The sequence below is a fragment of the Pseudoliparis swirei genome, chromosome 7, assembly GCF_029220125.1.
Source record: "Pseudoliparis swirei isolate HS2019 ecotype Mariana Trench chromosome 7, NWPU_hadal_v1, whole genome shotgun sequence".
NCBI lineage: Eukaryota > Metazoa > Chordata > Actinopteri > Perciformes > Liparidae > Pseudoliparis > Pseudoliparis swirei.
In genome coordinates, this window is record NC_079394.1 from 7,186,317 (window position 1) to 7,198,921 (window position 12,605).

Genomic DNA, 12,605 nt, shown 5'->3' on the forward strand with positions numbered 1-12,605 from the left:
CCATGGATTATCACGTTTATTGGCCGTTCGGCCAGATGAAGAGTGAAATTAAATATGTCATCTGGGAAATATACTCCAGTGTCATTAATTTGTCTCCACAGTTGAGTGCTATGTCGAAAAAAGTGTGTGCTAATATATTATATTTAGTATAATGATTTTGAAACATCTGGCCAATAAGGAGGCAGGACAGACTGGAGAGCGGACACAGATCTGTTGAAGGAGTCGGACCTGGGATTGATTTCAAAGTTCTCAAATCTCACCTGAAGCTCAAATAACTAAGTATGAACATGACACAATGTTTTAACAATCTGGCAGTGAAATATAACTGACAAACTAAAAGACGTTAACACAGGTTCCCTCATTTGCCCGAAGCTCTTGACCTTGCTCATGGAGTCACGGCCACCTCTCCACCACCTCCACTTCCTATAGTTCAGTCACCACTTCACGGTATTACTCAATCTCCCCACACTTAGTCAGGCAGTCGAGGCATGACAGGCTGAAGCTGAGGCAGCATTACTCATGTTCCTTACTGGTTTGGATTCCAGATGGGGAAAAAAAAAAAGATTTCAGTGACAACCCTTTGTGCAGTGTCAAAGAAATGTCTGGGAAACGTATTCCAACTTTTTCAGTGAAAAACACTGACTTGATGTACAGTTTAGTTGAATAACAATGTGTCATGTTCATATTGTAACTTGGCTACTCTTTGACAGCAGATATAGGAAGAGCATGACAATTATTTAAAACGTCCCACAACCCACATTTAAAATACTGAACTGCAACATTTCAAATTGATCGCTACAATGATTATTTGATTCATTCACCGAGGCGCATTGTAAAGCTGCAATATTAATATTTACTCTCCTTTGACCTCGGTTTTCACCAACTCCTCATGGCTCTTTAGCAGCCAGATCCTTAACTTTCACCAACTCTGTCCTTGAGCTGTTGGGTGCTGCACAGGTAGCATACAGTATGTTTATCAAAGCTTTTTGAATATTCGGTGCTGCTGTGAAAGAGAACTATGTGGTTCTGATGTGGCACGCAAAAAAGGCATCAGATCTCGGGCAGAAACTAGGACATAGAGACATGTGTGACAACTTTAACTTGAAGAATTCTTTTGTTTTGAAAGTTGAATTTGGCCATAATTGTTACGCTCTGAGCACCATTGCTTTTACCTACAAATAGGCAGCAGCTCATTAGTGAGTGGAGCACAGCAAGTCCCCGTTTCTCCTGGCATGCTGACTGTGTAAAGCAGTAGGGGAGATAGTACCGTCAGCCCAAAGCATTCATCTGCACTAATACTTTGGGTTTTATAGAAAAGAGGGAAAGGCCTCCAGTCTGCCTCACAGTGCCTTTACATGTGTTTCAGGGAGTCTTGAAGGTTGGAGTTAATGAAACCTTAATGAGGGACTTGCTTCCATTCGGTGTGCAGTCCTGCTGTTTTTAGCAGAGAGCAATGCTGGTTTCTTTTTCCGTATTTTCCTTTTAATGCTATTTCTAATTCTTTGCAACCATTAATTGTTCTAGTCACATGTATCCATAAAGATTACACAGGAACTGCTGCTTTAATGATGGGCAACGGCTCAGACGTATTAAAGACAGAGCACATGTTGTTTTAATTAGCTTCACATGCACCCAAAAGAATAATATTGAATAGCTGTTTGTTTGGAAACACTGTTGTCAGAAAGTAGCTTAGAAATGATGTTTCACATATGATAAAGGGCCCAGCTGAAGTGCCACAGCAACAACAACTCCTTTTATACAAATCTACATTACAATTTGTTTCAAGATCCTAGGAATGTTGTTGTATTGTATTCTTGTATGCTGGATATCAAAATAAACCCAGAGAAAACTTTGGGTTTTGGGCACTTTAAGTAGTAACTTTCTAACACATATGTAAACCCACATACAGTTGTTCTTTCACAATCACTTGTAAGTCCAAACATCCAGGCTAAGCTAATGACCACATCACAGAAACAGCTAAAGTCATAACAACTGGAGGCAACCTCCCCCCAAACACACGCACCGGAGCATCAACAAACACACCCACTGAGCTCGGCTCAGGTCAGCTTTCCATGTCGTTCTCTGGTCGTCATGTCAGAGAAATGCACAACAACAGGAAGGAGTTCTGTATTACGGATGACAAACTGTACAATCTTCTCAACCTGGTCAGTTGATTCTTTTGAAATAGCCAAAACCCATAATGGTGTCGACATAGGTGAAGAGTATTGTCAGGTGAGTGGAGTTATGTTGAAATTCCCTTCTGAAGAGATTGATCTCGTCATGGTTGTTGGTTAATACAACCAGCAGCTCAACAGAGCCAGTGATGACAGCTCAGAGAGCAACAATACACACACTGAGGGCCCCACAGTCCATCAATATTACAATATCATAAGATATATTACAATATCCTAAGATGAAAGGATTCTGTCAAACTCCATATATGTTGCTCATATTTGTCATTGCCTCTCACCTGCAAAATGCAAAGCTGCTTTTGGCTTTAATGCCAAGAAAGATTTTAAACTGAACCTTTTATGTGCTAGTTTTCTTCAACAGACGACCGATTGAGAGGACACAAGTCAGAGAGAGAATCCCAACAGAGTAAGAACAATATTGTAAGTTTACTGAAGGCTTGGGTCAGAGCAGGCCATCTGAAAACCAGGGTGAATATGTCATTCATAAACAACGTGGAGGAATGGATTCTCTGTAGGTTGTGCGTAAACTCTCTCCCTGGTTAATGACGGGTTTGCAGTAATATTGTTTGTCAGCTGCACAATGATGTTTACAAAATGTTAGTCCAGGTTTTAAAATGAGATATAACCAAGACTGACTGAGACGGTCGTATGGTAATAACGGACAATAACACATTGTTGTCCAGTTTATTTCTACACATATGTGAGACTCAATTACAATAACAGGGACATATTTATTCAATCTGCCGGATTAGGGCAAACATGTATACAGTAATTTGGGGCATTTTAAAATGTTCAGATAATTTAGATTTGTATATTGATGGCAGTGTTAAATGACTGAACACCAACTATTTCAAATGTTGAAATGAGTATTAAAATGTGTATAGTAGGACTGCAACAAACACTTATTTTTATAAAACGTGCAGATTAATGTCTAGATTAATTTAGTCTTTGTTGTTTGGTTTGTAAATTATCAGCAAATAGTGAAAAGATGTTTTTCCAAATCCAAGGTGATGTATTTAAATGTATTTGTGTTGGTCCAAAACCCCAAAACATTCAGTTTAATATGTTACAAAACACAAAAAGCAGGAAAACTGCATATTCCACCATTTTGCATAAAAAATTACGTTAATGATTAATTGATTGTCAAAATTGTTGCCGGTTGCTTTTCTTTCGATTAGCTACTCGACCGCTCCGCTAATCGTGAAAGCTCGAGTGTATGGTGTCATAAATACAGGAAAGACTTGCCATGTTGTAGCTAAAGCCACACTTCAGACACTGGACGTGTAGTCCAGCTCGGTGGAGAGTATTTAAAACACTCAGATTAGCACCTTTAAACTTTCACATGTGATAACATTTTTATAAAAAGAGTACAAAAACACAAACGACAGATGAAACAATGTCGCTAGCGAGAAAGCTACGACACGCTGTTACAATGTGCCTCTGAAGGTTTGTCACCACGATGCTCGGCACTGGCGGTTGTTTGAACAACTGATGTGTACAGATGACTTAAATAAATTAAAATAACGGGGGAACATTTTACAATTTCCTAACTGTTTACAACTTTTTTTTCATATGAGAATAAATCTGTCCCAGAATAAGATAACATTGCAAAGTAAACACACATAATGATAGAGAGCAGAACATAAAATTGCTAGTTCCTGATAGATACTAAATAATTTCAGTGCGTGCTTGTGTTTTTTTCACATTCTGCATTTCTCAGATAATTATTAGAAAGATTTTTTTTCCCGAAATACGACGTTTCGTGAACGAACAAAATATGCTGTTCGTCCGGCACATCTGTGAGTTTCTTCAACATCGTACGTTCTGCTCTCCGAATAATTCAACAGAACCTCGTGAACATTTACCGGGATGTTCTCCGCCATGACATTTCAGTCACAGACGAGGGTTTCCGTCTTCATGAGATTCACTTACGAACCACGCCCGCCTTCTCTTGTATGTTAGAGCTTCTCTGCGGGGCCTAATGTGTCCGAGGCGCAGGGCTTGGGGGGGGGGAAATGCCTCGTCGGGAAGAGGCACCCAAAGGCCACTGGGAGAGTCATCTGTAAAGCTGGCGGTGGCTCAGTACGGGTACGTCGAGATGGAGATGTAGATAATGAAGATGCTCCGATAGGTAACGCGGCCCTGCAGGGAGATGGTGGTGGCCTGCACCTCGAGGCGCACCAGTCCTGAGCTGTTCAGAGGCCGCAGAGTGAAGATGATGCCCCTGCCTGCCTCGTCTCTGATGCCAAACACCCGGCCCATCACACCCGTCACCGCTTCCTGCTCAAGTACGGTAAACGCTGTACGCTCTTGCAGGAGGCCCGACTCTGAGAACGCCGAAAGTCGTACCACGTTGTGATTGGCTGGAATGCCAGAAGGGAGCGTGAGCAGCTTGTACTGCAGCAGCAGAGGAGCGCCTCCTGAGGCGCAGTCCAGAGAGCAGGGCCTGTAGCACGTCCTTTAAAGGTCAACGGGAAAGGGCCACTGACATGTTAGTATTAAGCATTTTTCATGGCGACAAATTAGTGCAGCGTGTACAGTCTAATGTGTTGATGTATACTGTGCAATGCTTTTGTTCGTCATGCAATTTACCCAGGGCTTCGTCCACTCTTATAGGATGCAGGGCAGGGAGTATCCAGACACTGGTGCCCCCCTCGCGTATTAAAACACATCTGATTGTGTCCACATTGGATGCCTTGATCTACACATTCGTCAATGTCTAGAGGAAGAGAAAGGGGATGGGACCTCAGCTGGGGACGTTTCAAGGGAGGAAGAAGGTTCCAGTTCCAGTTTAGTGAGACTCTCACCTTTACAGCTCCTGCCATTAGGTAGGAGCTGGTAACCAGGGGGACACCGACACTGGAAGCTGCCGACGGTGTTTCGGCACTGGTGTTGACACGGCTTTCTGAGCAGACACTCGTCGACATCTGCACGGAGAACAATGTGTGAGAATCCAGAGGCTGACGAGACGGTGTGACGTGGACGACTTTGCGCTGTATTTGATGGTTTCGATGCACACTCACCGACACATGTGCCGTCTCTGTTGGTGTAGCCCACCGGACAGCTCTGTCTGGTGATGCGGGACACTCCGTGAGAGCGGGAGAGGATCGGCCGGCCGACGGAGGACACCAGCTGCGGGCGGAGTCTCGCTCGGACTCTGGAGCCGTTGGTGAAGGCGTGGCCTCTCTCCAGCCCCGCGCAGGAGCGCCGGTCTCCCAGCAGCACAGTGCCGGGAGGGCACAGGCACCTGAAGCTGCCGGGCACATTGCGGCACTGCCAGGCACAAGGGTTGGGTGTCTGCTGGCACTCGTCAACGTCTAAAAAGTAGAACAAGGATCAAGTAAATTCTCATGCGGGAGTGTTATTGGAGAGTTAATAAAAACCGAAATGGATGTTTTACCCAGACATGGCAGGCCTACTCCCTGGGATCGGTAACCTCTGGGACACACACAACCGTAACCGCCGATCGTGTTCTGACAGATCTGAGTGTAGCGACACATGTGACTTCCATCCTGGCACTCGTCAACATCTAAAAACAATAAGCAGTAAACAACAATACATCACCACCAAACCTGAAATAACTTTATCATCGTTTTAAGATGCTGAGGCTGACCGTGTCAAAATAATCCGGATATAACGGTGATACTTTTATTCAAATTACAAAAAACACTTTTGAGTTTACGCAAATGAAAACCACACGAACATTAACTGTGTTGTTTCCTGTTATAAAGAGGGTATTTGTGTCTTCAGTCCAAGCTTTTCTTTGAGTACCAATTATTGGACTTTTATCGAAGAGGTTTCGCTTTTTCGTGTGAAGAACAAGCAGCGACTTCTTGCTGCGTTGTGCCCTTAAAGTCATCCTGTGAAATCTGACCTTGGGTCTAAAGAAGCTGCCAAAAACCATCACCAACAGTCCTGCTGGCGTCCACTGTGCTAACGCAGACACGACCAGCGTTTTACACCAACTGTTATGTTCAATATCTGAGGATAAATGAATCTGTTGACTCACAGGAGTCTTCTACAAGCCCATCGAGACATAAATGAGTTGATGCGGTTTCTCTAAGTTAATGAAATCATGGCTTGATGCTACATTTAGCAACTAAAGAAAGTGGATAGAAGCCACTAACCCACGCAGGCTCCATTCTCTGACTTGGTCATGCCAGCTGGGCAGCTGTCGAAACACTGGTATCCTCCTTCTGTGTTGCGGCACTCCTTGTGAGCCAGGCAGACATTTCTCGCGCACTCATTAATGTCTGTAAAAGGGAAATTACAGAGCTGTTAGTTATCCCAACGAATCATCCTATTTGAACATGCCTTGCTTTAAAGTTACACATATTTACTTCCCATGACTTAAGCTTATGCGGGGACAGTTCACTCAAAAAGATATATGTATCCTCTTACTTGTATTGCTATTTTCAATCGGGATTGTTTTATTGCCTAATATATAATAAACTAGAACGGGCACTCGGTAGAGTGCATACCTTTACATATCACAAGATTGGGCATTGGATTATGAACATTTTGGCATTAGTTGCATGCCAATTGGATAGAAATTGACCGCGCTATGGTAAAACGAAGATTTTTACCTGTTCATGACCTTGACCGTGACCTTTGACCCGATCGATCCCAAAATCTAATCAAATGGTCCCCGGATAATAAGCAATCATCCCACCGAATTTCATGCGATTCGGTTTAATACTTTTTGAGTTATGCGAGTAACACGCATACAAATAAATAAATAAATAAATGCACGGCGATCAAAACATAACCTTCCGCATTTTCAATGCAAAGGTAATTAGTTGTTAGCCGTGGAGATGTCTGCCTTCTCTAGTGGTGTTTAAAGCACCCAAAAAATACATTTGGATAACACAACAACAGCACACTACATGTAAGAGGAAACATGTTTATTTTAGGACTAACTGTCCCTTTAATAGCATGTGGGAGTCCCACCCAGTTAAGGTGACTGACCGACGCAGCGATGTCCAGACAGCTGGTATCCAGGGTGACAGATGCAGCGGAAGGAGCCCAGAGTGTTGAGACACTGATGCTGGCATGGGGAGAGCGCCGACTCCTGACACTCATCCACATCTGAAACACACAATGGACACATCTGGCTTCATCAATCCAGGATACGGTAAAACATACTGTGTGTGTGGAAATGAGATTTGTCTTAATGGATTATTCCAGGAAGAAATTTAATTGGATTCGACCAAAAAAAAGGGATGTGCATAACAAAATAAGTTTAAATGTTGTACATCAGGTTCTTAACGGTGATTTAGCGTGACTTGCCTTCGCAGCTGGTTCCTGTAATGCTGGGCTTAAATCCTGGTCCACACTTGGCCTGGCAGCGAAATGTGCCCACTGTGTTGACACACTGCTGGTTGTAGTGGCACATGTGGGAGCTCTGGGAACACTCATCAATATCTGGCACACAAGTAGGAGGCCGAATTGATTAGACGAAGATGACAAAGATCATTTACACCATCTATTTTGTATATCTGGTTAAAAAAAAATTCAAAATGTGTTCTGTCTTACCTTGGCATGCGTTGGTCTCCGGTGAGATGGTGAAGCCAGAGGGACAGGCACAGGAAAAGCCTCCCATGATGTTGTTACACGAGTGAGAGCAGGAAGACTGAAGCTCACATTCATCTTCATCTAATAAGGACACATTGAATCATAATAATTCAAATTGTACAGGGAAAACAATTCAAAGACTAGAATGGGCACTCGGTAGAGCGCATACCTTCGCATATCACAAGATCGGGCATTGAATTATGAACATTTTGGCATTAGTTGCATGCCAATTGGATAAAAATTGACCGTGCTATGGTAAAAAGCAGATGTTGACCTTGACCTTGACCTTTGACCCGATTGATCCCAAAATCTAATCAAATGGTCCCCGGATAGTAACCAATCATCCCACCAAATTTCATGCGATTCGGTTTAAAACTTCTTTTTTTATGCGAGGAACACGCATACAAATAAATAAATAAATACACGGCGATCAAAATATAACCTTCCGCATTTTCAATGCAAAGGTAATAAATGAGACATACAAAATAAATGTAAAGAGCATACCAGCACAGTAGGAGGCTGTGTCGACAATGAAACCTTTAGGGCAAGTGTCTCCATAACCGTCTGCAGGACAGAAAAGTTCAGTTCAGCGCTGCTGCAATATTCAGATCCATCATTTGTATATGAAGTGATAAATCATTGCAATTCTCCCCAGACCTGGTACGAGGAGGCTGGCAGTGATATGGAAGTCCAAAGTGAGAGAGAACATGTTGTAGATGCTCTTCATCCCGGAGACCTTGAGCAGTTGCAGCAGAGGGCCCTGGCGCTCCTCCTGGCCCTCATACATAATGGTGTGATTGCAGCGCAGCACCATGGGCCTTCCTGCTCTCTGGTGGGTCTGCGATGACCACGAGTACAGCTGCCCTGGGCCCGTCTGCACATATGACTCATCAAACTCCTGAGGGACACAAAAGAAGAGGAGGTCTTATCGACGTCGTCGAACTCTCGTGAGATATGTTTGAGGTCTGTGAATCATCATTGTCATGAACGCACTTGTAGACTCAGATGAGACAATGATATTGAAGGAGGCACAAATCCATTAATTACGATGTCAATTAATAAAACTCCCTCAGGATCCAGACCTCTGGCAACATGGGTCAAATGAAGGATCTCCCCTGTTAAAACAAACAAACAGTCAAATGACCACTTATTGACAAGCACACCAGAGCATGATGACATTTACAACGAAGAGCCTTCACGTGTAAACTCAGTAATGTCAGTGGAGCCACCTGCTGGTTGTTTAGCAAACTACAAAGAACAAGACTAACGCATTCATTTGTAGTTTACACTAAAACATTGAATACATAAGTGATATATATATATATATATATATATATATATATATATATATATATATCTGCATGATTTTAAATGCAATATGATATCATGTACCAGATCAGTTGAGCAATTTACAGAAATATCCCTTAGCTAACCCTCTTTATTGACTTCCCTGCATGTAAAACTGGTTTGGGGCATAACTTACCAGTCTCAAACTCCAGCTGGGACTCCTGCCTGAACTGGCCCTCGGTGAAAGAGAAGCCATTGCTGGCCTCTCCGCTCTGCATCACAGTGGTCCAGTAGATGGGAGCAAACGCAGACACCAGCACCCGCAGCAAGGGACCTACAACGAAACCGCTTCAGCTCTCGGCCTCTGACCGAGCCAAAGGCGTCTCCACAAAGACCTCATTCTCAAAATGATCTCCCGTTTTCATTTCTTAATGAGAAAATCATAAAGAAACAAAACAAACTTCCCGGTTTCCCTGAAACTGAAAGTCTAAGTAATACAGGCTTTTTTTTTCTTCTCAAAAATAATGAATTTATACTTTTATTTATTTAAATGAAACCTATATTAGATCAGTAGAGTTTGCTATTTTACATCCTATTAATTTCAATCAATGCCATACTGTGCAAATTAAAAAGGTGAGTAACTCTATTCCAAGAACAACTTGAATTATTCCACTTTTTTTTTTCTTTGTACACTTGACTCTTACAACCACCACAAAAGTGACCGGGAGACCGTTCTCTCCAGACGTGTGACACCAGGGGTCATGAGGTGCTATCACTCACCCACACTGGGGGGGATGTTGTCCAGATGTGCATGCATAGTGCTGCTCCCCTCCTCAGCATTGTCTGTGATGTTGGCCTCCAGGAAGGACACGCCAAACTCTCTCTCGTTCACCATGCCGATCAGGCTGCCTCTGGTCCTGCGAGGAGTCTCTCCTTCCATCACCAAACAGACATGCACTTGAATCATTTATAATTATTCACAACATTATCTTTGAGTAGATATATTGACTGATTGTTTTACCTGCCACAGGATTACGGGTGAAAATGAGTGTTTTTGCATAACTTCCATCAAGTTTGCATCTTGTGTTTTTTATAAAGATGTTCATTAACGTGCTCGGTCTCTATTAAGATACATAAATGTGCCATGCATCTCCTGAGAGATACTGTATTAATACCCGTAGTGCACGTTCATAAATGTCTGAAAGGTAACTTTCATAATATTCTGTTCATCTGTACACACAACAGCTTGACCAGGATCGTAATACATTTATTATAAAAAGAAGCAAGGAATCAAAAAAATCTGGAATTACGACCTGGCAGTTGTATGCCTCCGACATATTGTCAAGTTGCAGTTTACATCCATGTCTGTTAAAAATGTCCCCACCAATCAATTAATCCTATAAGAAATGTGCATGAAATTGTCAAAATGACCGTATACATTCTTGCATTTGAGTCAAAAACATGTGATGTGAGTTCAGAGTGATGACCAAAATCTATTTAGTTTGTCTGAATCAGAGTGGACATGTGTGGCACATTTTACGACATTCCTTCCGGGCTTCCCCCGTAATATCAAGTTTACAAGAATGGAGCGGATTGATGGACGGACAATTAAAAAACATGGCGTAACAATAAAGTATTCATACCTGGACACAGACCAGCTTGACATTTCCCAGAGTCGATGCTGGGACCGCTGCATGATCGGCCGCCGTTGGCTGGTTCTGGCTTGTTGCATAATCGGATTCGTTCTTGAAAGCCTTGTCCACAGGTGCTACTGCATGGACCCCACTCCTCCCAGTTCGAGAAGCCTCCATTCACTGTGTTAGAGAGAGAGAGAAGCATAGAATACAGCAGAGTTTTGAGATGATTTGCATAAAGTAACATACAATGAGCATATACAATTTTACATAATGCATGAATATATGGTTTTAAGATACACTGAGCACCTATCTCCTCTTCTCTCTCTCCTTATGGATGAATTTTCACCTCTCTGTTGCACATTACTAACTCTGCTTCCTCCCCGGAGTCCTTGTGACTTCACGTCTCATCGGGTCCATTGGACCTGGCTGGGTCTGATGCCATGGCGCTGCTGATGCTGCTGAAAGCCCTCTGAGGCAAATTTTTCATTTGTGATATTGGGCTATACACAATAAACTGAATTGAATGGTGGTCTGACAAAAGTGGTTATTTGTAATATTTATTTTAAGGGAAGCCAGCCTGCCTCAGAGATGCTATTGGCATGTGTAGTTGTGTATATTTTCCTGATTGATTTCAAACCTCATGACAATGTGTGTTATTATAACCACAGAACTCACTCTGAACCTTGAGAGTAATGGTCCTCTCAGCTGTCCCAGCTTCACTCTCAGCCACACACTGGTACTCCCCTTCATCTGCAGCCTGTAGATCAAATGGGTAGAGAAGGAGAGTTTGGCTTAATTGGCACCCTGAGGAACACGTTTTTCTTAAAATTGCATATAGTTTCACAGTGACAGAGAGCTGACATTAAAGCAACAAAAAAAAGGCCCACTTTTCCTACTGGGCAGTTGAGGCTTCATTCCATTAAAGTATTTGTCATAATAGATATTTCTGGGCCAGAGAGGGGACATTTCACATTAAAGTGCTCTGTGGGAAGGATGGTCATCTGTGTGTGAGAGTCTCAACTGCAGGCTGCGCCATTACAGCAGCATTTAGAGACCGAACAAGGTTACAGGCAAAGAAAAAAGGGAACATCCAGCTCCTCTCTGTTCATCCCCTCCCTCCGTTGCTAATGCTGTAAGCCTTTCTGACTGAACTGAATCGGATTTAGGTGGGAACAGGACGCTGCAGGACAGTATACACTGTGCCTCCGCCCAAGGGGACTGCAGATGAAGCATGTATAGGAGGAATACTGCTCCATTTTTCTACAAGGCATTACCTATTTGATGAAAGTAGTTTGCTCAAGGAGGCCTACTCATTCAAACTCGGTTTCACAAATCTGATCAGGAGAGAACTGCATTCAAATGTAGGAAATTCATAACAAAACATAAAGGAGCTGTGTATTTACAGTGATGCTGTAAATGACCACGGATCCGTTGCGAAGCGCTTGCATTCGGAGGGAGCGGAGCAGTGGTTTTCCATCCCGGAGCCAGCGGAGCACTGGACTGGGGTCTCCGTGGACCGGACAGTTCAGCATAGCAGAACCACCCTGGACGACCGTCTGAGACATGTGAGCTTCACCCTTTAACACCGGAGGCTCTGGAGATACGCAGCACACGTTTACAAGGTCGTCGAGGTCATACCGGTACAGTATATTGAGAAGGTTAAAGCCCAGTGTGTAAGATTTAGTGTCATCCAGATTGTAACCAAAATGTCCCTCAGCTCATTCCTCCCTTTTGTTTTTGGCAAATTACGATGGCCTTCAGGTAGGGAGAGTTATCTTTATGGTTTTAGTACATCTAGAAGCTCCTCTCATCAATAACATAATAATAGCTTTTAAAAACTATGAGAGACAGGATGAGAATTTGTATTTAAAATATATCTTTAAATATTTTATAGAGAAGCAACAGTTATGTTTAC

At 42.9% G+C, this 12,605-nt stretch overlaps 1 protein-coding gene across 1 annotated transcript in view; it reads right to left on the minus strand.

Moving 5' to 3' along the window:
• Positions 1–2,862: 2,862 nt before the first annotated feature.
• Positions 2,863–12,605, minus strand: part of hmcn2 (hemicentin 2) — a 49,241-nt gene continuing 39,498 nt past the window's right edge. Inside the window, exons 65-81 of the mRNA XM_056420062.1 lie at positions 12,094–12,284; positions 11,366–11,447; positions 10,697–10,867; positions 9,834–9,986; positions 9,250–9,387; positions 8,760–8,881; positions 8,424–8,664; positions 8,271–8,330; positions 7,728–7,847; positions 7,482–7,616; positions 7,161–7,280; positions 6,320–6,445; positions 5,593–5,721; positions 5,216–5,509; positions 5,000–5,119; positions 4,785–4,911; positions 2,863–4,650 (exon numbers count right to left, since the gene is read on the minus strand). Coding sequence (XP_056276037.1) covers positions 4,272–4,650; positions 4,785–4,911; positions 5,000–5,119; positions 5,216–5,509; positions 5,593–5,721; positions 6,320–6,445; positions 7,161–7,280; positions 7,482–7,616; positions 7,728–7,847; positions 8,271–8,330; positions 8,424–8,664; positions 8,760–8,881; positions 9,250–9,387; positions 9,834–9,986; positions 10,697–10,867; positions 11,366–11,447; positions 12,094–12,284 — 2,708 coding nt within the window. The 3' untranslated portion in view covers positions 2,863–4,271. The remainder of the gene's footprint in view (positions 4,651–4,784; positions 4,912–4,999; positions 5,120–5,215; positions 5,510–5,592; positions 5,722–6,319; positions 6,446–7,160; positions 7,281–7,481; positions 7,617–7,727; positions 7,848–8,270; positions 8,331–8,423; positions 8,665–8,759; positions 8,882–9,249; positions 9,388–9,833; positions 9,987–10,696; positions 10,868–11,365; positions 11,448–12,093; positions 12,285–12,605) is intronic.